Consider the following 26289-nt stretch of genomic DNA (forward strand, 5'->3'; position numbering starts at 1 on the left):
CATCCAGCCTATATTACTGGGAGAAACACACAGAGCTCACATCCAGCCTATATTACCAGGAGAGACACACAGCGCTCACATCCTGACTGTATTACTGGGAGAGACACACAGCACTCACATCCAGCCTATATTACTGGGAGAGACACAGACCTCACATCCAGCCTATATTACTGGGAGAGACACACAGGCCTCACATCCAGCCTATATTACTGGGAGACACACAGACCTCATATCCAGCCTATATTACTGGGAGAGACACACAGGCCTCACATCCAGGCTATATTACTGGGAGAGACACACAGAGCTCACATCCAACCTATATTACCAGGAGAGACACACAGCGCTTACATCCTGACTATATTACCAGGAGAGACACACAGCGCTCACATCCAGCCTATATTACTGGGAGAGACACACAGAGCTCACATTCAGCCTATATTATTGGGAGACACACACAGACCTCATATCCAGCCTATATTACTGGGAGAGACACACAGAGCTCACATCCAACCTATATTACTGGGAGAGACACGCAGAGCTCACATCCTGACTATATTACCAGGAGAGACACACAGCGCTCACATCCTGACTATATTACCAGGAGAGACACACAGCGCTCACATCCAGCCTATATTACTGGGAGAGACACACAGAGCTCACATCCAGCCTATATTACTGGGAGAGACACACAGAGCTCACATTCAGCCTATATTACTGGGAGAGACACACAGCGCTCACATCCAGCCTATATTATTGGGAGACACACACAGACCTCACATCCAGCCTATATTACTAGGAGAGACACACAGACCTCACATCCTGACTATATTACTGCGGCCGAGCTTCAGCCGGGAGCCACAATTGTGATGGAAATTGACACAAAAAAGGCTGCATCAATAAACCCTCTTCTTAATGGCGTCCTGAAGTCACAGCCGCACTGATAAACTCTACAGGAGGATGTGCGAGAAGGAGCAGCGATCGGAGGAGCGGGAATTACTGATCGCTGGGTCAGGATTGCAACTGCCCCCTTATCGGACAACGCATGAGTATGCAGCCGTGCTGTGTGTAGGCAGCCGTGCTGTGAGTATGCAGCCGTGCTGTGAGTATGTAGCTGTGCTGTGAGTAGGCAGCCGTGCTGTGAGTAGGCAGCCGTGCTGTGAGTAGGCAGCCGTGCTGTGAGTAGGCAGCCGTGCTCTGAGTATGCAGTCGTGCTGTAAGTATGTAGCCGTGCTCTGAGTATGCAGCCGTGCTGTGAGTATGTAGACGTGCTGTATGTAGCCATGCTGTGAATATGTAGCTGTGCTGTGAGTATATAGCTGTGCTGTGAGTATGCAGTCGTGCTGTGAGTATGTAGCCGTGCTGTGAGTATGCAGCCGTGCTGTGAGTATGCAGCCGTGTTGTGAGTATGCAGCCGTGCTGTGAGTATGCAGCCGTGCTGTGAGTATGTAGCCATGCTGTGAGTATGCAGCCGTGCTGTGAGTATGTAGCCATGCTGTGAGTATGCAGCCGTGCTGTGAGTATGTAGCCGTGCTGTGAGTATGTAGCCGTGTTGTGAGTATGCAGCCGTGCTGTGAGTATGTAGCCGTGCTGTATGTAGCCATGCTGTGAGTATGCAGCCGTGCTGTGAGTATGTAGCCATGCTGTGAGTATGCAGCCGTGCTGTGAGTATGTAGCCGTGCTGTGAGTATGCAGCCGTGTTGTGAGTATGCAGCCGTGCTGTGAGTATGTAGCCGTGCTGTATGTAGCCATGCTGTGAGTATGTAGCCGTGCTGTGAGTATGTAGCCGTGCTGTGATTATGCAGCCGTGCTGTATGTAGCCATGCTGTGAGTATGCAGCCGTGCTGTGAGTATGTAGCCGTGCTGTATGTAGCCATGCTGTGAGTATGTAGCCGTGCTGTGAGTATGTAGCCGTGCTGTGATTATGCAGCCGTGCTGTATGTAGCCATGCTGTGAGTATGCAGCCGTGCTGTGAGTATGCAGCCGTGCTGTATGTAGCCGTGCTGTGAGTATGTAGCCGTGCTGTGATTATGCAGCCGTGCTGTATGTAGCCATGCTGTGAGTATGCAGCCGTGCTGTGAGTATGTAGACGTGCTCTGAGTATGCAGCCGTGCTGTGAGTATGTAGACGTGCTGTATGTAGCCATGCTGTGAGTATGTAGCTGTGCTGTGAGTATATAGCTGTGCTGTGAGTATGCAGTCGTGCTGTGAGTATGTAGCCGTGCTGTGAGTATGCAGCCGTGCTGTGAGTATGCAGCCGTGTTGTGAGTATGCAGCCGTGCTGTGAGTATGCAGCCGTGCTGTGAGTATGCAGCCGTGCTGTGAGTATGTAGCCGTGCTGTTAGTATGTAGCCGTGCTGTGAGTATGCAGCCGTGCTGTGAGTATGTAGCCATGCTGTGAGTATGCAGCCGTGCTGTGAGTATGTAGCCGTGCTGTGAGTATGTAGCCGTGTTGTGAGTATGCAGCCGTGCTGTGAGTATGTAGCCGTGCTGTATGTAGCCATGCTGTGAGTATGCAGCCGTGCTGTGAGTATGTAGCCATGCTGTGAGTATGCAGCCGTGCTGTGAGTATGTAGCCGTGCTGTGAGTATGTAGCCGTGTTGTGAGTATGCAGCCGTGCTGTGAGTATGTAGCCGTGCTGTATGTAGCCATGCTGTGAGTATGTAGCCGTGCTGTGAGTATGTAGCCGTGTTGTGAGTATGCAGCCGTGCTGTGAGTATGTAGCCGTGCTGTATGTAGCCATGCTGTGATTATGCAGCCGTGCTGTGAGTATGTAGCCATGCTGTGAGTATGCAGCCGTGCTGTGAGTATGTAGCCATGCTGTGAGTATGCAGCCGTGCTGTGAGTATGTAGCCGTGCTGTGAGTATGCAGCCGTGTTGTGAGTATGCAGCCGTGCTGTGAGTATGTAGCCGTGCTGTATGTAGCCATGCTGTGAGTATGTAGCCGTGCTGTGAGTATGTAGCCGTGCTGTGATTATGCAGCCGTGCTGTATGTAGCCATGCTGTGAGTATGCAGCCGTGCTGTGAGTATGTAGCCGTGCTGTATGTAGCCATGCTGTGAGTATGTAGCCGTGCTGTGAGTATGTAGCCGTGCTGTGATTATGCAGCCGTGCTGTATGTAGCCATGCTGTGAGTATGCAGCCGTGCTGTGAGTATGTAGCCATGCTGTGAGTATGTAGCCGTGCTGTGAGTATGTAGCCGTGCTGTGATTATGCAGCCGTGCTGTATGTAGCCATGCTGTGAGTATGCAGCCGTGCTGTGAGTATGTAGCCGTGCTGTATGTAGCCATGCTGTGAGTATGTAGCCGTGCTGTGAGTATGTAGCCATGCTGTGAGTATGTAGCCGTGCTGTATGTAGCCATGCTGTGAGTATGTAGCCGTGCTGTGAGTATGTAGCCATGCTGTGATCATGCAGCCGTGCTGTATGTAGCCGTGCTGTGAGTATGTAGCCGTGCTGTGAGTATGCAGCCGTGCTGTGAGTATGCAGCCGTGTTGTGAGTATGTAGCCGTGCTGTGAGTATGTAGCCGTGCTGTATGTAGCCATGCTGTGAGTATGCAGCCGTGCTGTGAGTATGTAGCCGTGCTGTGAGTATGTAGCCGTGCTGTGAGTATGTAGCCGTGCTGTGAGTATGCAGCCGTGCTGTGAGTATGTAGCCGTGCTGTGAGTATGTAGCCGTGCTGTGAGTATGTAGCCGTGTTGTGAGTATGCAGCCGTGCTGTGAGTATGCAGCCGTGCTGTAAGTATGTAGCCGTGCTGTGAGTATGCAGCCGTGCTGTGAGTATGCAGCCGTGTTGTGAGTATGCAGCCGTGCTGTGAGTATGTAGCCGTGCTGTATGTAGCCATGCTGTGAGTATGCAGCCGTGCTGTGAGTATGTAGCCGTGCTGTGAGTATGTAGCCGTGCTGTGAGTATGCAGCCGTGCTGTGAGTATGCAGCCGTGTTGTGAGTATGCAGCCGTGCTGTGAGTATGTAGCCGTGCTGTATGTAGCCATGCTGTGAGTATGCAGCAGTGCTGTGAGTATGTAGCCGTGCTGTGAGTATGTAGCCGTGCTGTGAGTATGTAGCCGTGCTGTGAGTATGCAGCCGTGCTGCGAGTATGCAGCCGTGCTGTGAGTATGTAGCCGTGCTGTATGTAGCCATGCTGTGAGTATGCAGCCGTGCTGTGAGTATGTAGCCGTGCTGTGAGTATGTAGCCGTGCTGTTAGTATGTAGCCGTGCTGTGAGTATGCAGCCGTGCTGTGAGTATGTAGCCGTGCTGTGAGTATGTAGCCGTGCTGTGAGTATGTAGCCGTGCTGTGAGTATGCAGTCGTGCTGTGAGTATGCAGTCGTGCTCTGAGTATGTAGCCGTGCTGTGAGTATGCAGTCGTGCTGTGAGTATGCAGTCGTGCTGTGAGTATGTAGCCGTGCTGTGAGTATGTAGCCGTGCTGTGAGTATGTAGCCGTGCTGTGAGTATGTAGCCGTGCTGTGAGTATGTAGCCGTGCTGTGAGTATGTAGCCGTGCTGTGAGTATGTAGCCGTGCTGTGAGTATGCAGTCGTGCTGTGAGTATGCAGTCGTGCTGTGAGTATGCAGTCGTGCTGTGAGTATGCAGTCGTGCTGTGAGTATGTAGCCGTGCTGTGAGTATGTAGCCGTGCAGTGAGTATGCAGCCGTGCTGCACAGTTTAATGCACTCACTGCTGATAATCAGCCTCGTCTGTGTGACACTGGTCATTGTATAGGGCAGAATTAACGGATGAGAACTGGACCTGATACATCCAGGATCATAGTGAGTGATTCATTGTATCCCTCTGCCATGTATATTGGCCCCTTGGGCCCCCCACTGTGTATAATGTACAGTCACCGCCTTCCATGGCACCTGTCACATTGCACATATCTAGATTTCCTTTCCTTGATCGGACCCCCTCATATAATATTTGCACGTCGTGTTCTTTTCTTCGCCTATTATGCCGTTATGGCAGTTTACACCTGTTCACACTTGCTTTATTCTCTGGTCAGGTTTTTTCGTTTTCTGTAGATAGATGGCACAGGACACAGAGGGAGTTGGAGCCATCTGCAGATTTTCTTTTCCTCGTCGTCTTGTTCTTTGAGATTTTCTTCCTTTGTGTTCCGCAGTCTCGTCAGTCATTAACCCGCGGACCCCCATTTCCTGCGGCGCGGGTTCATTGTCGCAGACAGCCGCCCCTCTTCACGGAATACTGGCTGTAATTTATCGCCTCCACTTCCCCGGTGGCCTCCCCGTCGGAGTGGCGTCTCCTCGGCACCCAGTAATTGGTACCAGGACGGTCCGGGGAGGTTTTTCTTTCTACCTGTTCATGTGCAGGATTCCGATTCCGGGGAAAATGAATCTGTAATCCCGGGGTCGGGAGACTAATGGAATTTTCTACATTTACCTGCTGATCCGCAGCCTCCAGGCGAGATTGGGTGTCAGCCGGCGACAACTTCTAGATTGAAGCAATATGTAAAAAAACTGGAATGAAAACCTTCCCTTCACCGCTGGAAAGGTACAAATTGGCGGAATACCGATCCGATGGGGGCCGGGGGCGCCGGCCGTCCACAGTCACTGAGGACCCCATGTCCCGGGGGCGCCGGCTGTCCGCAGTCACTGAGGACCCCCATGTCCCAGGGGCGCCGGCTGTCCGCACTTACTGAGGACCCCCATATCCTGGGGGCGCCGGCTGTCCGCAGTCACTGAGGACCCCCATGTCCCAGGGGCGCCGGCTGTCCGCACTTACTGAGGACCCCCATGTCCCGGGGGCGTCGGTTGTCCGCAGTCACTGAGGACCCCCATGTCCCAGGGGCGCCGGCTGTCCACACTTACTGAGGACCCCCATGTCCTGGGGGCGCCGGCTGTCCGCAGTCACTGAGGACCCCCATGTCCCAGGGGCGCCGGCTGTCCGCAGTCACTGAGGACCCCCATGTCCCAGGGGCGCCGGCTGTCCGCACTTACTGAGGACCCCCATGTCCCGGGGGCACCGGCTGTCCGCAGTCACTGAGGACCCCCATGTCCCAGGGGCGCCGGCTGTCCGCACTTACTGAGGACCCCCATGTCCCAGGGGCGCCGGCTGTCCACACTTACTGAGGACCCCCATGTCCCAGGGGCGCCGGCTGTCCGCAGTCACTGAGGACCCCCATGTCCCAGGGGCGCCGGCTGTCCACACTCACTGAGGACCCCCATGTCCCGGGGGCGCCGGCTGTCCGCACTTACTGAGGACCCCATGTCCCGGGGGCACCGGCTGTCCGCAGTCACTGAGGACCCCCATGTCCCAGGGGCGCCGGCTGTCCGCACTTACTGAGGACCCCCATGTCCCAGGGGCGCCGGCTGTCCGCAGTCACTGAGGACCCCCATGGCCCAGGGGCGCTGGCTGTCCGCACTCACTGAGGACCCCCATGTCCCGGGGGCGACGGCTGTCCGCAGTCACTGAGGACCCCCATGGCCCAGGGGCGCTGGCTGTCCGCACTTACTGAGGACCCCCTTGTCCCAGGGGCTCCAGCTGTCCGCAGTCACTGAGGACCCCCATGTCCCAGGGGTGCCGGCTGTCCACACTCACTGAGGACCCCCATGTCCCGGGGGCGCCGGCTGTCCACACTTACTGAGGACCCCCATGTCCCGGGGGCGCCGGCTGTCCGCACTCACTGAGGAACCCCATGTCCCGGGGGCGCCGGCTGTCCACACTCACTGTGGACCCCCATGTCCCGGGGGCGCCGGCTGTCCACACTCACTGAGGACCCCCATGTCCCGGGGGCGCCGGCTGTCCACAGTCACTGAGGACCCCCATGTCTTCAGGGGCGCCGGCTGTCCGCACTCACTGAGGAACCCCATGTCCCAGGGGCGCCGGCTGTCCGCACTTACTGAGGACCCCCATGTCCCAGGGGCGCCGGCTGTCCGCAGTCACTGAGGACCCCCATGTCCCAGGGGCGCCGGCTGTCCGCACTCACTGAGGACCCCCATCACTGAGGACCCCCATGTCCCGGGGGCGCCGGCTGTCCGCCGTCACTGAGGACCCCCATGTCCCAGGGGCGCCGGCTGTCCGCACTCACTGAGGACCCCCATCACTGAGGACCCCCATGTCCCGGGGGCGCCGGCTGTCCGCCGTCACTGAGGACCCCCATGTCTCCAAGGATTCACCAGCAAATAGCAATTCTGTTCTGCCGATCCTCTGTTATTCCTCCTGTGTATAAATGAACAACTGGGTGTTATCAGCGGGGCGAGTGTCTCTCACAGGCATCCCTGACTGGACAATGTCATCTGTCTACGGACATACCCAGTTGTCAATTTATTTCTAAATTACCAGGTGTTATAATGTAGGAACAGCACAATAAAAAAATATGTTGCAGAATTATTTCATAGGGATACAAGTATGTACTAAAAGAGACACGACAGCTCTTTCTTTAAATGGCATGTGTACTTTTAAAGTTAAGTTTTGAAAATCTAGGACAACCCCTTTTAAATGCATTTTATGACTATATTTAGCTGTGACTGATCTCTAACTTCCCACCTTCTTAGGTTTAAAATAAGCTTTATGTTTGTAGAACAGCGCCACCTTTCCCTATAGGTTGTGTCTGGTATTGCACCTCAGCCTTTAAGGACCTGAAGCGGAGCCCACCTTATCTATAAGCAGTGGTTGGTATTACTTGAATGCTGCAGTACCAGACACAGCCTTTGCACAAGAGGGGGCGCTGTTTCTTTGTGGATGTCTGTATGTAGCCCCTGATCTAGTTTTCTTTGTCTTGCAGGGTGCAGTCGGGATCTTATCTCAGCACCGGTTGGTTCACCTTGATCCTCGCGATGGACGCCTGCGAAGGAATCCATGTCTATGGGATGATCAACGATACATATTGCAAGTAAGGTCCTTATTAAAGGGGTAGTGTCCTCATTACAGGACGAGAGATCTCGAGGATGCCCCATCAATGCCTCGGTGATCGGAGGTGCTCACCCAATCATCCGTGGATCGCTGTGCTACGTCTGCTCTTATCTGCCATGCTTGGCTTTCTCCTGAGGCTTCATAATGATTGACCATGAAACCTCCCAGAATGAAAAAAAGTCCTGCTCACAGCTGACGGTTTGTTACAATGTGTCCTTTTATGTAAAACACAGAAATCGCTATTATGTTTTCTTGCTCCCAACATTGATACATTGTAACAAACCGACACAGTGTGAACAGGAGCCGCAGGTGTTCTCAGTCTTTAAATGTAACCCGGTAATGCGGGTACTCCAGAGAGCGCCATCCCCCAGTTAGTGAGTGAGAACGAGTCGGCCTGGACCCCCTCAATTCCAGGACCCCCCTCTATTCCAGGACCCCCTCTATTCCAGGACCCCCCTCTATTCCAAGACCCCATCTATTCCAGGACCCCCCTCTATTCCAGGACCCCCCTCTATTCCAAGACCCCCTCTATTCCAGGACCCCCCTCTATTCCAGGACCCCCCTCTATTCCAGGACCCCCTCTATTCCAGGACCCCCCTCTATTCCAAGACCCCCTCTATTCCAGGACCCCCTCTATTCCAGGACCCCATAGGACGGTCATGCACGTCCTTCATTGTGGGTAGATTGGTGTGGGTTAATTATTACCTTTTGGGAAGAATTTGGATTGATTACTATTATTCAGGACCTATCCATAGGGGTAGATCACCTAATATCAGATCTCTTGGGGTCCGACACCCTGGACTCCCCCCGATCAGCAACAGTGTAAAGAGGCAGGACAGCACAGCGCCCCACACTGTGTAGTGGCCGTTCTTGATACTGCAGCCCTGCTAAAGTGAATGTGATCGGAGCTGCAGTACCGAGAACGGCCACTAAACATTGTACAGCGCGCTGACCGGCTGATTATGGGGGTCTCAGGTGTCGCACCCCACCAATCTGACATTGATGACTTATTTATAAATATTACCGGGAAAACCCAGTAAAATAAATATCACATTCTCTCTTTTCTCACCTTCCATTTTTTGCAACTAATATTGTACGATCCTTCTTGGTTTAGGACCAACGGCTTCCGGAAAGTTCCGTATCATTACTACGAGCCAGGACGGTACGAATGTGACGAGTACATCCTACACGAGAACGCCCCGTATGGAGGACACCGATTCATCACCGAGAAGCGAGTGTTTGCCAACTGGGCAAAGCTGCACAACATAACGTTCAGCCACCCGGACTGGTCGTGAAATAAGTGGCCGAGCAGCGGCGGTCACTCTGCGGAGCGCCACTGAGAGTGGGGGGCTGACATGCACTTTATGCCTCGGAGGGTGAGACCACCAACACAGATCTCACCTCGTACCTCTGCATCTGCTACAAAAATACAACTCCCAGCATGGTCTGTGATCTCAGCATTGCAGGGAATGTCCATGTTTTAACACCATGTCCTTTTCAGATTTCACTTTTTGTGTTGATTAATATTACACTATACCTTTATAGTGATTGGAACCCAGTTTTCCTGATACAAAGCTCCAAATTCTCAGATTTGGTCAAATTTTTGCTTCCAGCAATCTCCACAAGAGGTCGCTGTATTATTATTGTGTCTAGTGTATTCATTGAGCTCCCCCTAGTGGTGACTGCAGACAGAATCTTATCATGTATATCTGTATACAGGGAGCTCCCCCTAGTGGTGGCTGCAGACAGAATCTTATGTATCTCTGTATACAGGGGGCTCCCCCTAGTGGTGACTGCAGACAGGATCTTATCATGTATCTCTGTATACAGGGAGCTCCCCCTAGTGGTGGCTGCAGACAGAACCTCATCATGTATCTCTGTATACAGGGAGCTCCCCCTAGTGGTGGCTGCAGACAGAATCTTATCATGTATCTCTGTATACAGGGAGCTCCCCCTAGTGGTGGCTGCAGACAGAACCTTATCATGTATCTCTGTATACAGGGGGCTCCCCCTAGTGGTGGCTGCAGACAGGATCTTATCATGTATCTCTGTATACAGGGAGCTCCCCCTAGTGGTGACTGCAGACAGGATCTTATCATGTATCTCTGTATACAAGGAGCTCCTCCTAGTGGTGGCTGCAGACAGAATCTTATCATGTATCTCTGTATACAGGGAGCTCCCCCTAGTGGTGGCTGCAGACAGAATCTTATCATGTATCTCAGTATACAGGGAGCTCCCCCTAGTGGTAGCTGCAGACAGGATCTTATCATGTATCTCAGTATACAGGGAGCTCCCCCTAGTGGTGGCTGCAGACAGGATCTTATCATGTATCTCTGTATACAGGGAGCTCCTCCTAGTGGTGGCTGCAGACAGAATCTTATCATGTATCTCTGTATACAGGGAGCTCCCCCTAGTGGTGGCTGCAGACAGAATCTTATCATGTATCTCAGTATACAAGGAGCTCCCCCTAGTGGTAGCTGCAGACAGGATCTTATCATGTATCTCAGTATACAGGGAGCTCCCCCTAGTGGTGGCTGCAGACAGGATCTTATCATGTATCTCTGTATACAGGGAGCTCCCCCTAGTGGTGGCTGCAGACAGGATCTTATCATGTATCTCTGTATACAGGAATCTCCTCCTAGTGGTGGCTGCAATTAGCAAGAATTTTATCCTTTTTCTAGGCTTATGCGGAAGATTTGGAACTGTGTATCAGACAAAACTCGTAGATTTGAATCAGCAGAAATTGTGGAAACTAGCTAGATATAAAATGGTGTTCTTAGGGAAAGGTCATTCATTTTAACTTATGAGTGCACTTTAAAAATTCCCAGTCCAAGATGAGTTGGAAATCTTGATCGCAAGTAATGAGCAATACATGTCGTTTATCCTGCCCCCTGAACCAGCAATACAGACCCTATAAAAGCACAGGGGGGCAAGTGCCATTGACCTAAAGGAGTTGTCCCTTAAAGAGAACCCGCTGCTCTCCTGACGTGTGTTTTAGTAACTGATTCCTCATGAAATAAGGATCTTTTCTTACAAATCTGCATTGTGCAATTCCTCTGTTATTCCTCCTGGAAATGCATGACCATGTGGTGATAACAGTTGGGGCATCTGTGTCCCCACCCTGAACCTTTCTAATCAGTGCAGGTAGTGTCAGATTGTGTCATCTTTTTGGCAGCAGGAATGTTAACCCATTTGTCAGTTTGTTCATCCATTTCCAGGGGGAATAACTGAGCAACTGCACAATGTAAAATTCTGGAAAAAACGCTTCCAAATTGTGATCAGTTGTAAACTCCGGGGGAATTATAAGAGGATCAGCCGTTTTGGCCTCATCGTATCTTAGGGCTGGGAATCAGATTTGTGTAGTGCCGGTTAAGAGCAAGAAGAATATTTTCCAACATGGCGGCATTTCTGTATTGGAAGAACATTGATGGCGCCCATTACCCAAGAAGACAATGGAGAGATCCTGACAGCTGTCTACATTGGTTGTGATGTGACGTATTGCTGCCTGATGGCGCCGTGGTGGCGGCGGCTCCTTATGGCGGCGCGTGGTCCGACCCTCCGCTCAGCTCATCACTCTGCTGTCATACCCGATACTGTGAACGAATACTTGACACGACGATGCTTTAATCCTTCTTCTTAGAAAACTTTTGTAATGTTTTTTTTATGAGGCATGAAAATGGTGACGCGAGCCACGAGTATTTTTCTATCTATTTTTGTAGGTTTTCGGCTTGTAGGGAGCGGCTCATTTTTCTACATATCTACTTCATGTACACAATACCTCCTCGTGTGGGGCACATAATGTCGCTTCTGTGTGGGGTGCAGAGCGCGATGTTTCTATATACTGTATCTGGGGGGGCACTTGTGCGATCGGTACTCTCATAATAAGTATCAGAACTCGATGGAGCCCATCTGTGGTCACAACAACGCACCTGCCACCAGTCCTCCTTTTCCTGCAAACCGGACTTCAGGAGCTGGGTTCATGCAAACTGGTTACAAGTGCACGTCATGGAGGTCCTGGGTGTTTCTGGGTAAATCTGGGGTGTAAAATGTCTCACATTTTGGGAAAGGTCAGTGCTGCGAATAAGGGGCACTAATCTCCCCCCAATCAGCGCTGGGCAACAATGTAACAAGGCGAGCGGATCGCTATAAGGCCTTCTGACATGGCGGAGGTTTGGGTGTTATGTTCTTCCGGTTCTTGTATAGTTTGCATTTTATTGCTGCTGATGATAATTATTCCTTATGTTGCAGCAACAAAAGAAAAAAACAAATCAGACGATGGAGGATTTGATCTGCTGATCGCAGCCGATCGGGATCGAGCCTGATCTACCGTGAATCTTTCTGTTAACTGTAGATATGGCAAGTCCATTGTCATTCAGAAAGTTCTTAGAGGGGTTTTGTAGGACTTTAAAGTTAAGCGCCCTTTATTCTGCTGATCAAGAAGGTCAGATACCATCCAGGAAAGCCCTGATTCCACTAATAGTGCTGCACATTATACTTTTGGCCAAGGGCAGTTTTTGGGAACAGTTCTCGAGTAGAGATGAGCAAACCCAAAGGTAAAAGTTCAGGGTTCATACTGGACAGTTTATGTCCAATGCTAAACGTCAAACACGAACTTGTGTTGTAGAAGGAGAATATTTGCCAGCTTAAAAGTTCAGGTCCACACGGTCTTCAATGAGTTTCAGGTACTGGTTCAAGTACGGTTGAAGTTCTGGAACCCAATCTTTGGAATAAAGTTGGGGCCAGGTACCAGAACCCGGACTTCCAGGGGTCCATTCATCCCTGTTCTGGGGTAGAAAATAATTTGAACCCATGTAATATTTATCAATCTAAGGGCACATGCGGCTGTCCATATGTCTCAGTCTGATCGCGGATGTCCGTGGGTCTCAGTCTGATCACGAATGTCCGTGGGTCTCAGTTTGTTTGTGGATGTCCGTGGATCTCGGTCTGATCGCGGATATCCATAGGTCTTGGTCTGATCGCGGATTTCTGTTAGTCTCAGTCTTATGATGAATATCCATAGGTCTCTCGCTGATCGCGGATGTCCGTGGGTATCAGTCTGATTGCGGATGTCTGTGGGTCTCGTTCTGAACACGGATGTCCGTAGGTCTCGGTCTGATCGCGGATGTACGTAGGACTTGGTCTGATCACGGATGTACGTAGGTCTTGGTCTGATTGCGGATGTCCGTGGGTCTCGTTCTGAACACGGATGTCCGTAGGTCTCGGTCTGATCGCGGATGTACGTAGGACTTGGTCTGATCACGGATGTACGTAGGTCTTGGTCTGATTGCGGATGTCCGTGGGTCTTGGTCTGACCACGGATGTCCGTAGGTCTCGGTCTGATCGCGGATGTGCGTAGGTCTTGGTCTGATCGCGGATGTCCGTAGGTCTCTGGCTTAGGCTACTTTTACACTTACCGCATTTTTTGCGGTCCGTTATTGCAGGCCGTGTCCCGCATTTTTGTGGTGTACCACAATAATGGGCCGCAAAAAAAGTTTGCGGATTGCCGTTGTTTTTTTTCCAATACTATGGAAATAGTAATGGAAAAAAATAACGGCATTCCGCAAAACCGGAAGTGACGGCGCTCCGCAAAAACAAACTTCCGTTTGTTATTGCGACTCCATTGATTTATATTGGGGGTCGTGTCCGTACACCATATAAAAGATCGAGAAAGCTCGATCTTTTATCACGGCTGCAAAAACGGCCCTCACGGCCGTATGGCACACGGTGCAAAAATACGGTAAGTTTAAAACCAGCCTTATCGCAGATGTCCATGGGTCTCGGCCTGATCACGGATGTCCATGGGTCTCGGTCTGATCACCGATGTCCGTGGGTCTGCTCACGGATGTCTGTGGGTCTTGGTCTGATCACAGATGTCCGTAGGTCTCTGGCTTATTGCGGATGTACGTGGGTCTGGGTCTGATCACGGATGTCCATGGGTCTCGGTCTGATCACGGATGTCCGTGGATCTCGGTCTGATCACGGATGTCCGTGGGTCTCGGACTGATCACGGATGTCCGTGGGTCTCGGTCTGATCACGGATGTCCGTGGGTCTCGGTCTGATCACGGATGTCCGTGGGTCTCGGACTGATTACGGATGTCCGTGGGTCTCGGTCTGATCACGGATGTCCGTGGGTCTCGGACTGATTACGGATGTCCGTGGGTCTCGGACTGATTACGGATGTCCGTGGGTCTCGGTCTGATCACGGATGTCCGTGGGTCTCGGTCTGATCACGGATGTCCGTGGGTCTCGGTCTGATCACGGATGTCCGTGGGTCTCGGACTGATTACGGATGTCCGTGGGTCTCGGTCTGATCACGGATGTCCGTGGGTCTCGGTCTGATCACGGATGTCCGTGGGTCTCGGACTGATTACGGATGTCCGTGGGTCTCGGTCTGATCACGGATGTCCGTGGGTCTTGGTCTGATCACGGATGTCCATGGGTCTCTGGCTTATCGCGGATGTACCTGGGTCTGGGTCTGCTCACGGATGTCTGTGGGTCTTGGTCTGATCACAGATGTCCGTAGGTCTCTGGCTTATCGCGCGGATGTACGTGGGTCTGGGTCTGATCACGGATGTCCGTAGGTCTCTGGCTTATCGCGGATGTCCGTGGGTCTGTGTCTGATCGCAGGTATCCGTGGGTCTCGGTCTGATCACGTATCGCAATGTACAGACTGGCCGCAGGTCTCCTTACAATAATAAGACCTCTTGCTACAATCCCTGTGCCGAGCCCTAAGATAAGCAGCAACGCAAACTGCAGGGAATCGCAAAAAACACTCAATCCTCCGACCACGAAAGCTGCAATAAAATATGGGAAACAACGTTACATAAGAGAACGTTTTATAAAATGATGTATTTCCGTTTTCATTTCATTCTTTATTTTACGTTTGAACTGCAAAAACTTGAAGTGCGACAGGACTGAACCATAACCACGGCTGTAGTCACAACGTATCGGTGACCATCATACTTTTATACCTTATGTTTAGGTGTAGTTTTTTTATGGCAGCCATTGCTTGTTTTAATACTTTTTTATTCTTTTATACATTTTTTCACAGTTATGTACTGTTGTTAATGTGATCTTCAATGCTGGGGTCTGACTGCCGGATCCCCCAGCGATCAGTACTGGGGGGTCCCCTTCAGGTATACTGGCACGCTGCTTCTTTAGGAGGGCTTCTGTGCCTAGTTCCTATAGTTGTGCTGATTGGTGGTGGTCCCAGAACTCGGCCTGCTCCCTCCGTACATTGATTTCCTAGCCTAAGGACGGCTCATCAGTATTGTTTAGAATGCAGCAAGATGTTGTATCCAATGTGGTGGTCTGCAGCCTATGGTCCTCCAGCTTTGAGACTACTCCTAACATGAAGACAGTGACAACACTGATGGGAGTTGTACTTTCCTTACAGCTAAGCAGCCATAGGTTGCAGTCCCCGTTTATGATGCTCATGCACATGGCTCAGCAGGGATCCACGCGGACTCCTGGTTCTGTATTTTGGTGCTTGATGCCTCCACATGGCAGAGGCTGGGTGCAATGGTGGAGTACGACCATAATGCAGCTTTCATCAGGTGTGGTCCCATAGACTTCTATGACTTCTCGGTTATGGATCCATGCTGCTTAGTGAGTCGTAATGCGGCCGTGAGCATAAAACCAAACATCCACTTTAGGTGCAGACATGTCAGATATCGTATCTGTCTGTAATGGACACAATGTGCATGAAATAAATATCATTAGAGACCCCGGGAACTTTGTACCTTTTCTGTATGTGTTATGTAGGATGTTTCAAGTTTTGTGTTTTTATATAAATTGATCAATTCAATTAAACTTTTTTTTGTAATTTGTTTCTATAAATAAAAAAAATAAATTTTCATTGATTTCTTGTATCAAAAGTGTAAACGTTACAGGAAATACCAACCAATAAAAAGTAACACGTGGCTGCAGGATCAGACTGCACAGGGTTTGTACTGACACAATATCATCAAAACGGAATACGTGTCAGGTAAGGTCCTATGCCTAGATGACTTGGGACCTGGGACAATCCTAAAAGGAAAAACATGGAGTGGGAGTCCAAACAATTTATGGCAAACCTATATCTTTATTAAATATAAAGGCACATAAATGATAATAAAAACCTGTATTAGAACAAGGCCATGCTATAGAGAAGGGTGGATAGAAGAACCGGAGTCTCTCAATCACAAGTTAATAAAGGGACAGGAGGAGCCATCACAGGAGGTATGATTATTTATCAGTGCTAGTGCTTTTCATGAATATTGAGTATCAATAAACTGTGTTCCAAATTATTATTCAAAAAGAGTTTAGGAGTGATAAGGTTAGAATTTTTTTGTTTGTCAATTAAACTCATTGCTGGTGATGTGTGTCCGGGCTCTTTATATCACTGAAAGCAATTGCAGATACCTGTGCAGATTAGTTTGGCAGGTGTGTCCAAATAAAGGCAAGACTACTTAAGAAGGCTGTTCCATATTATTAAGCAGCCGACATTTTTTGCCAAAATGGGAAAGAAAAAGGATGTGTCGGCTGCTGAGAAGCAACAAATTGTGGAGTATTTAGGTCAAGGCATGACTACAATCATCATTGCCAAGACACTTCATCGTGATCATCGCACAATCAAGAAGTATGTCGCTGATTCCCAGCACACACGTGTGCGGCTGATAAGGAAAAATTGAGGACTCTTTCCAACAGGCAATTGCGTCAAGTAAAAAGAGCAGCTGCAAAAATGCCTTGTCATAGCAGCAGACAAGTGTTTGAAGCTGCTGGTGCCTCCAACGTCCCCCGAACAACAAGACGCAGGGTCCTTCAGAGGTTTGCAGCTGTGCGTAAGCCATCCTGTCGACCACCTCTATCCACTGCACACAAGCAGGAACGGCTCCAGTGGCCAAACGAGACATGAAGACTGATGAGTGCCGTGCAACGCTCGATGGTCCGGATGGATGGAGTGGAGGATGGCTGGTTGATGGACACCCCATGGAAACACAGCTAAGGCGCCAACAAGGAGGAGGTGGAGTAATGTTTTGGGCTGGAATCATGGGGAGAGAGATTGTCGGCCCCTTTAGGATCCCTGAAGGGGTAAAGATGAACTCCATAATCTATGCGGAGTTTCTAAAACAGCACTTTCTGCCATGGTTCAAGAGGAAGAACCGTGCTTTCCACAGCAAGATCATTGTCATGCCTGATAATGCCCCGTCTCATGCTGCAAATAACACATCTGCATCTCTGGCTGCTATGGGCATAAAAGAGGACAAACTTATGGTGTGGCCACCATCTTCCCCTGACCTCAACCCCATTGAGAACCTCTGGAGCATCATCACAAGGAGTGTCTATGATGGCGGGAGGCAGTTCACATCTAAGCAACAGCTCTGGGAGGGGATTCTGTCCACAGGCAAAACAACGGAAGCACAAACCATCCAAAAACTGACAAATCCAATGGACGAGAGAGTTCAGAAGCTTCTTTCCAACAAGGGGTCCTATGTGCAAATGTAACATCACCGAGAAGAAAGTTTTGACTTGAAAACTGTTTGATTTCATTCTGTAATAAGCTGATAATGCTTATCATTTCACAATTCACCATTTTTTTGTTCAAAATAAAAAGGTTGAAAACTCTGCTGTGCATAATAATTTGGAACATGCATTCTGAGTGTTTCTTATTTTTAAAAATATACTGTTTTCATAGGCAGTTTGTTCAAAAACATTGCAATTATACTAGAATATTAGATGACGGGAAAATAACACTGACTGCAATTCATATAGGTAATTTAGAGAAAATATGAGGAAATATTTTTTGCAGAATAATTTGGAACACAGTGTATATGTGCAATAGTGCAGGACAAAAAATAGCCACGTTCTGCCCAGAACATAGGGGCCTGTATATTACCATGTAGGTTCTAAACCATAAATTATACTGCATATATGCACATAGTTCCCCGGGAGAGACACCACGAGGACAGCCCCAACGCGCGTTTCGCGTTGGCTTCTTCAGGGGGGCCATGCACAAGGTTTGTTTGTAGTCTGTAGCCATGGAGACTCGGGAATCTGCCAGGAACCTTTATACACAAAATGATTGAAGATATTTTATCAAAACTATCTGCAAATTTGTTTTGTCAGAAAACCAGCATTTTTAATGTTTCTAATGTAACTAGCAGAACAGTGAGTGCAGCTCTGGGGTATAATACAGGATGTAACTCAGGATCAGTAATGTAATGTATGTACATAGTGACTGCACCAGCAGAATAGTGAGTGCAGCTCTGGAGTATAATACAGGATGTAACTCAGGACCAGTAATGTAATGTATGTAGACAGTGACTGCACCAGCAGAATAGTGAGTGCAGCTCTGGGGTGTAATACAAGACATAACTCAGGATTAGTAATGTAATGTATGTACACAGTGACTGCACCAGCAGAATAGTGAGTGCAGCTCTGGAGTATAATACAGGAGGTAAGTCAGGGTCAGTAATGTAATGTATGAACACAGTGACTGCACCAGCAGAATAGTGAGTGCAGCTCTGGGGTATAATACAGGATGTAACTCAGGTTCAGTAATGTAATGCATGTACACAGTGACTGCACCAGCAGAATAGTGAATGCAGCTCTGGGGTATAATACAGGATGTAACTCAGGGTCAGTAATGTAATGTATGCACTCAGTGACTGCACCAGCAGAATAGTGAGTGCAGCTCTGGGATATAATACAGGATGTAACTCGGGGTCAGTAATGTTTGTACACAGTGACTGCACCAGCAGAATAGTGAGTGCAGCTCTGGAGTATAATACAGGATGTAACTCAGGGTCAGTATTGTAATGTATGTACACAGTGACTGCACCAGCAGAATAGTGAGTGCAGCTCTGGGGTATAATACAGGATGTAACTCAGGATCAGTAATGTAATGTATGTACACAGTGACTGCAGCAGCAGAATAGTGAGTGCAGCTCTGGAGTATAATACAGGATGTAATTCAGGGTCAGTAATGTAATGTATGTACACAGTGACTGCACCAGCAGAATAGTGAGTGCAGCTCTGGAGTATAATACAGGATGTAATTCAGGATCAGTAATGTAATGTATGTACACAGTGACTGCACCAGCAGAATAGTGAGTGCAGCTCTGGGGTATAATAAATGATGTAATTCAGGGTCAGTACTGTAATGTATGTACACAGTGACTGCACCAGCAGAATAGTGAGTGCAGCTCTGGGGTATAATAAATGATGTAATTCAGGGTCAGTACTGTAATGTATGTACACAGTGACTGCACCAGCAGAATAGTGAGTGCAGCTCTGGAGTATAATGCAGGATGTAACTCAGGATCAGTAATGTAATGTATGTACACAGTGACTGCACCAACAGAATAGTGAGTGCAGCTCTGGAGTATAATACAGGATGTAACTCAGGATCAGTAATGTAATGTATGTACACAGTGACTGCACCAGCAGAATAGTGAGTGCAGCTCGAGTATAATACAGGATGTAACTCAGGATCAGTAATGTAATGTATGTACACAGTGACTGCACCAGCAGAATAGTGAGTGCAGCTCTGGAGTATAATGCAGGATGTAACTCAGGATCAGTAATGTAATGTATGTACACAGTGACTGCACCAACAGAATAGTGAGTGCAGCTCTGGGATATAGTGCAAAACAGTAGCAGATAGGTTCTGTAAAATATTTACAGTGTTAACTCAATGTTTTATGTAAAATATTTCAATGCAAACTTTGAAATGTTGTCAATAAAGGAACCTAACAGATGAATAATATTTTAGGAATAAATGTGAAGGACAGGACATATGTGTGTAATATATATATATAAAGTATATACACACGCACACACATATATGCACATATATATTATATATTTATCTGGTGGCACACAGCTTTGTTACATTATTCTTCAGGAGAATGTGATTTGATGATTTGATTATACGTCTGATGTCTTACATCTGAATTCTTCCTGGGCCGCACGTTGCGCACAGGCTGCACTCCATCGCGGTGTCATTATTGCCCCATCACAATCACCGCCAACTTCAAAGCTGCATATTAGATAATGCAGATAATGGCAGCATTGTGAAGCCGCTGTCAGGAATAAAAAGAGATTCTGTTATTTCATTATGTGCTTTCTTGCTTCGGCAGCAACAACAGAATATTTTGTTGGGTAAGTTACAACCTGTCCTACCAGGCTTTATCACTTCAGCCTGAGAACTGTCATGGAAGTCGGCAGGAGGGAGAGCTATTGCCGTATTTAAGTCAAAATATGTGAACTGTCTGCGTTTTTTTTTTGTTATTTTTTTTCTTTCAAACAAGACGTAGAAAGGTAAAGTCACGGAGGAGGCTGGCACCTCATGGAGATCTCACTATAGCACCAATTTACTTCAGCAGATAAACGCAGCGCTACATTTACAATATCGGGGCCGGAAGGATGAACACTGCGCTAAATCCAGTCTACTAGAAAACAAGGCTAAAGTGGCCAAAGGCAAAACTATTCTGCATAAAAAGTAATCAATAATTCATTATCTATATTATAAAAGAAAATTTACACCAGACTTGTCTTTCTTCCCTACTTGTACGTCATCATATGCCGCCTGTGTGACACAACCAGCATCTGCCACTACTAGCAGTGACCAGATCTAGCTCCAATCTCTGCTGTCAGCGTTTTTAAGGTGCATGATTAGGATGTATGTGATTCGTGAACCGTGCCTAGGACTCTGGCCCTAACTATCTCTGCTCCCAAAGGTACCTCTGAAGGTGAGGAGGTTTGTGCCACCAGCCTTACTGTTCTTGAGTAAGATATGCTAGTGTATAAACACGTGAGGCTCCTTTCACACTTGCGTTGCACAGACCTGCGTCGGTCTGCGCACGGACGCCGCTAAGCTCCGCCCCCTGCCGCGCCTCCTCCTGTTAGCTGCCTATGGGTGCATGACGCTGCATGCGACCTGCGCATCCTATCTTTAGCTTTGGGTACGCAGGCCGTACGCAGGTATGCATTTTCTGGCGCATGCGTCCTTTTGACAGTGCGCTGAGCTCACCAAAATGCAACACAGTGCATTTGGCGCAGGTCGGTGCGCCGTCAAAAGGATGCATGTGCCGTAAAATGCATACCTGCGCATGGCCTGCGTACCCAAAGCTAAAGATAGGGTACACAGGTCGCATGCAGAGTCATGCGCCCATAGGCGGAGCTAACAGGAGGAGGCATGGCAGGGGTGGAGCTTAGCGGCGGCCGTGCACAGACCGACGCAGGTCTGTGCAACGCAAGTGTGAAAGTAGCCTAGGACAAACAGGGATAAGAGAAAGCAACTAACATACAAAACACTCACCAAAGTTTGAGAAGTATATAAATAAGAGAAAGAATGTACAAACCAAATTGGAATAGGACTTTAAGGAAATCATACACCCAAAAACATCACGCAACAATCTCCAGCAACAACAGCAATCTCCAACTCAACACAGCGACTTCAAGGAGATAGGAACTAAAATTTTCACTGGCAAGAAACAGAAGGTCTGGCCAGATTTTATATCGAGTGGAAATGACCAGGTCAGAAACAACTGTGAGATGGATCTGCAAGTTTCTAACAATTTTTTAAAACACGTGCTGGATGTAGCAATAGTTATATATATATACACTTAGACAAGGTGGTATATAACATCTCATATAGGGTGGGTGATATATATCTGCAAAGTGGATTAACGGCAGACCATTCAGAAAAGTTGTGAGAACCAAGAAGAAATGTTGTGTAGCAACACCACAACATGAGGGTACCTGCACAATTAATAAAAAGAACACATGATAACACACAGTAAAAAATTGTTGTAATAGTAAAAAAACAACCACCAGGTAAAATATATGGAAAATATATATAGAGAATAAATCAAACAACGTACATATATATCATTGTAGTAGTATACCATTTATATGCCATTATTGTAACATGGAATAAGATGTTCCATAGAGGGGATAAATGGGGCCAAGAGCTGAGACACACTACCCAGGAACAATAAAAGTGTATATTAATCTCAAGTGAGTTATCTAAATATATATGCTCTTTAAGAGAGGTGTCTGGGCACAGGACCTGAGAGTACCGAATATAGAAGTAGTGAAAAATGCATATAAAAGGAATGGAATCACTGTAAAACTGTGGGAAAGGTATGGAGAAAGATGGGATTACCTGGTGGGTGGTGGATGCTGGTGCGGCACACGCCCCGACGCGCATTTTGGTCCTTCATTGGGGGTTTCTAACAAGCATAGAAAGGGTTGCTAACCTCTTCAACATCAAAGAAAACAAAATCAATTTAATATGAAACTTTGAAACACAAACACAAGGTAAATGGAAGATCTGTGATTCACAATATGTTGTGATCTAATCCCAGATCTCCCAGGAGGATGTGACCCATTTGTTACAGTCATGTTCTTTTCTGCTCAATACAAGATAACACCATCACCTCCTGGCAGCACACAGACGTGTCCTCTCATCGCCTAGCTCTACCCTCTGTGTTCTTCTAACTGCACCCGGCATGCAGCTGAAGATATTATTTCTGCCATTGGATACCAGAAGAGCAGTGACGTAGGAGGTACTGTATGTGATTACAATGATTATCTGCAGTTATTTAACTCCCCTGACTCTCAAACCTGATTATACTACAGATCAGTGCTGTTTGCAGAATCTTCCAGTGTATTTGTATGAGATACTGAGTTAGCTTGTCTCCCCTGCCCTCTTGTTGTAAGAGCTGACAGGGAGAAATATAGCACAAGCAGAAGGCAGGGGAGCCAGACAGAAGCTGCATCACATAGGATACACCGAAGATGTTTAATACACATCACATAGGATACACTGGAGCTATTGCATATATATATAAAATATAGATGAGAGAGGCCTGTAATTGACATTGTAGGTAGACCACAACTATGAGAGTCAAAATGAGAAAACATCCAGAAAATCACCTTGTCTAATTTGACAAGATTTATTTTTCAAATTATGGTGGAAAATAAGTATTTGGTCACCTAAAACATGCAAGATTTCTGGCTCTCACAGACCTGTAACTTCTTCTTTAAGAGGCTCCTTTGTCCTCCACTAATTACCTGTAGTAATGGCTCCTGTTTGAACTTGTTATCAGTATAAAAGACACCTGTCCACAACCTTAAAGTCACACTCCAAACTCCACTAAGGTGAAGACCAAAGAGCTGTCAAAGGACACTAGAAACAAAATTGTAGCCCTGCACCAGGCTGGGAAGACTGAATCTGCAATAGGCAAGCAGCTTGGTGTGATGAAATCAACTGTGGGAGCAATAATAAGAAAATGGAAGACATACAAGACCAATGATATTCACCCTTGATCTGGGGCTCCACGCAAGATCTCACCCCATGGAGTCAAAACGATCACAAGAACGGAGAGCAAAAATCCCAGAACGACATGGGGAGACCTAGTGAATGACCTGCATAGAGTTGGGACCACCGTAACAAAGGCTACCATCAGTAACACACTACGCCGCCAGGGACTCGGATCCTGCAGTGCCAGACGTGTCCCCCTGCTTAAGTAAGTAAATATCTGGGCCCATCTGAAGTTTGCTAGAGAGCATTGGGATTATCCAGGAGAGTATTGGGAGAATGTCATATGGTCTGATGAAATCAAAGTAGAACTGTTTGGTAGAAACATAACTCGTCGTGTTTGGAGGAGACAGAATGCTGAATTGCATCCAAAGAACGCCATACCTACTGTGAAGCATGGGGGTGGCAACATCATGCTTTGGGGCTGTTTTTCTGCAAAGGGACCAGGATAACTGATCCGTGTACATGAAAGAATGAATGGGGCCATGTATCATGAGATTTTGAGTGCAAACCTCCTTCCATTAGCAAGGGCATTGAAGATGAAGCGCGGATGGGTCTTTCAGCATGATAATGATCCGAAGCACACCACCAGGGCAATGAAGGAGTGGCTTTGTAAGAAGTATATGAAGGTCCTGGAGTGGCCTAGCCAGTCTCCAGATCTCAACCCCATAGCAAACCTTTGGGGGGATTTGAAAGTCCCTGTTTCCCAGCAACAGGCCCAAAACATCGCTGCTCTAGAGGAGATCTGCATGGAGGAATGGGCCAACATACCACCAACAGTGCGTGCCAACCTTGTGAAGACTTACAGAAAACGTTTGACCTCTGTCATTGCCAACAAAGGATATATAACAAAATATTGAGATGAACTTTTGTTGATGACCAAATGCTTATTTTCCACCATAATTTACAAAATAAATCTTACCAAATCAGACAAGGTGATTTTCTGGATTTGTTTTCTCATTTTGACTCTCATAGTTGTGGTCTACCTATGATGTCAATTACAGGCCGCTCTCATCTTTATAAGGGGGAGAACTTGCACAATTGGTGGCGACTAAATACTTTTTTCCCCATTGTATATATGATATGCTGATAATCTGCTGTATATACATCAAATAGAATACACTAAGTCTAAGCTGTATACATTACATAGAAGACACAGACTGCTGTATAGATCACTTAGGAGACACTAAAAGTGCTGTATATTCATCACATAGGGGTCACTGAGACCGCTGTATATTTATCACATATCATTCAATGAGATTTCTGTATATACATCACAAAGGATAGTAATAAATATTTATTCATATAGTGCCAACATATTCTGGTAACACTCACAATTCATAGGTTCATATACAAATGTCATTCGTAATTTAGTTAAAGATAATACAATAATTAAAGCAAAAATAATGACGGCCCTGCTCGTGAGAGCTTACAATCTACAATGAGGTGGGGGTGACAAGTACAGAGGATACAATGAGACTGCTGTATATTCATCACATAGGATACACTGAGACTGCTGTATATTCATCACATAGGATACACTGACACCGCTGTATATACAACACGTAGGATACACTGAGACTGCTGTATAGATCACATACTGTAGTGGAAAAAGTAGAGAAAACTGCACATCCTAATTCCTTGTATAAAAACATCCACATTTTATTCCATCTTGATGAAAAAAAAAACCAGGATATTGTGTTATTGCATATATTTCCTAGAAAATACCTGAAGCATTTCTGGCATGTAACCGCCCAAAGTCATAGTGAATAATCACACAGGATACACTGAGACTGCTCTGTACATCACATAGCTTATACTGAGACTGCTATATATCACATAGGATACAGTGAGACTTCTGTATATACAGTACTTCACAGGATATACTGAGACTGCTATATGCATCATATAGGATACAATTAGAGTGCTGTATGTACATCACATCGGATACAATGAGACTGCTATATATATGTCACATAGGATACATTGATGCTGCTGTATACAGTGGATATAAAAAGTCCACTCACCCCTGTTAAAATGCCATGTTTTTGTTGTGAAAAAAAGCAACACGCCAAGAAATATCATTTCCCACCTTTAATGTCACCTACAATCTGCATAAATCTATTGAAAAGCAAACTGAAATCATATTGGGGGGAGATATAAAGACCAAGTCTAAAAGAATGTGGTTTGCATAAATGTGAACAACCACTAATAATCGGGAGGGGGAGGTGTGTTTGTGTGGAGAATTAGCCAATCACATTTAAACTCATGATAAATACTATTCAGTACACGACTGCCCTCATTTACACTGATTCTGCTGGCTATACATCACATAGGAGACACTGACACCACTGTATATACATCACATAGGAGACACTGAGACTGGTATGCATGACAGAGGTTACACTGAGACTACTGCATACACATCAATTAGGGACACAGAGACTGCTGATTACATCCCATAGAAGACACTAAGACTTCTGTATATATGTCACATGGGAGACACTGGGACTCTGCTTTATACATCACAAAGAATACACCGAGATAGTTGTATATGTATTGCTTTTGAGACACTGAGACTGCTGTGTCCATCATATATTATACACTAGGACTCAGCTGAATATATCATATAGGAGACACTGAGACGGTTGTACATACATCATAAAGGAGACTTTGATCCTCTGTTATATATGTACATAACTCACAGGATTCACTGAGATATTGGTAGGGTGGCATATTTCAGAAATGTTTCCATGAAAGGTAGGCTGTGCTGCTTTGAGAGGCCAAGCCACCATTGCCTCTTTTTCTACATAGCGAACCTGTCCTCTTCTCCAAATATTCTGGACAATGATCCAATGTGTTCAAAAATACATTGATATATTAACTGGTTTCCTATAAATTTGTCCCTAATGTGTCTACCTTTTCATTATGCATCCCATTGGTGACAGGGTCTGCTATGGCTGGTGGTGATCTCTGCTCCTTTTTATATTTTTTATATAGTTACTTAGATTTTACACATTTTCAATATCCAATTGAAATAAATAAATAAAGAGGTTGAGCATAAAATTGAAATTTATTCATTTTGTTCTCGGTGATGATCCTGGATGGTATCTGACATA

The 26289-nt window shown here is 47.2% G+C and overlaps 1 protein-coding gene across 5 annotated transcripts in view; it reads left to right on the forward strand.

Moving 5' to 3' along the window:
• Window positions 1–26289, forward strand: part of ST6GALNAC3 (ST6 N-acetylgalactosaminide alpha-2,6-sialyltransferase 3) — a 426930-nt gene that overhangs the window by 294705 nt on the left and 105936 nt on the right. For 3 of the 5 annotated variants that reach the window (XM_073544821.1, XM_073544823.1, XM_073544822.1), the window contains 2 exons: window positions 7732–7839; window positions 8974–9862. The exons of the other annotated variants lie outside the window; for them this stretch is intronic. In XM_073544821.1, coding sequence (XP_073400922.1) covers window positions 7732–7839; window positions 8974–9154 — 289 coding nt within the window. In that variant the 3' untranslated portion in view covers window positions 9155–9862. Of the gene's footprint in view, window positions 1–7731; window positions 7840–8973; window positions 9863–26289 lie in introns of those variants that run through there. 5 annotated transcript variants of the gene reach the window in all.

This window comes from Dendrobates tinctorius, unplaced genomic scaffold (genome assembly GCF_039654945.1).
Source record: "Dendrobates tinctorius isolate UK_male_01 unplaced genomic scaffold, ASM3965494v1 ptg000138l, whole genome shotgun sequence".
Classification (NCBI taxonomy): Eukaryota; Metazoa; Chordata; class Amphibia; order Anura; family Dendrobatidae; genus Dendrobates; species Dendrobates tinctorius.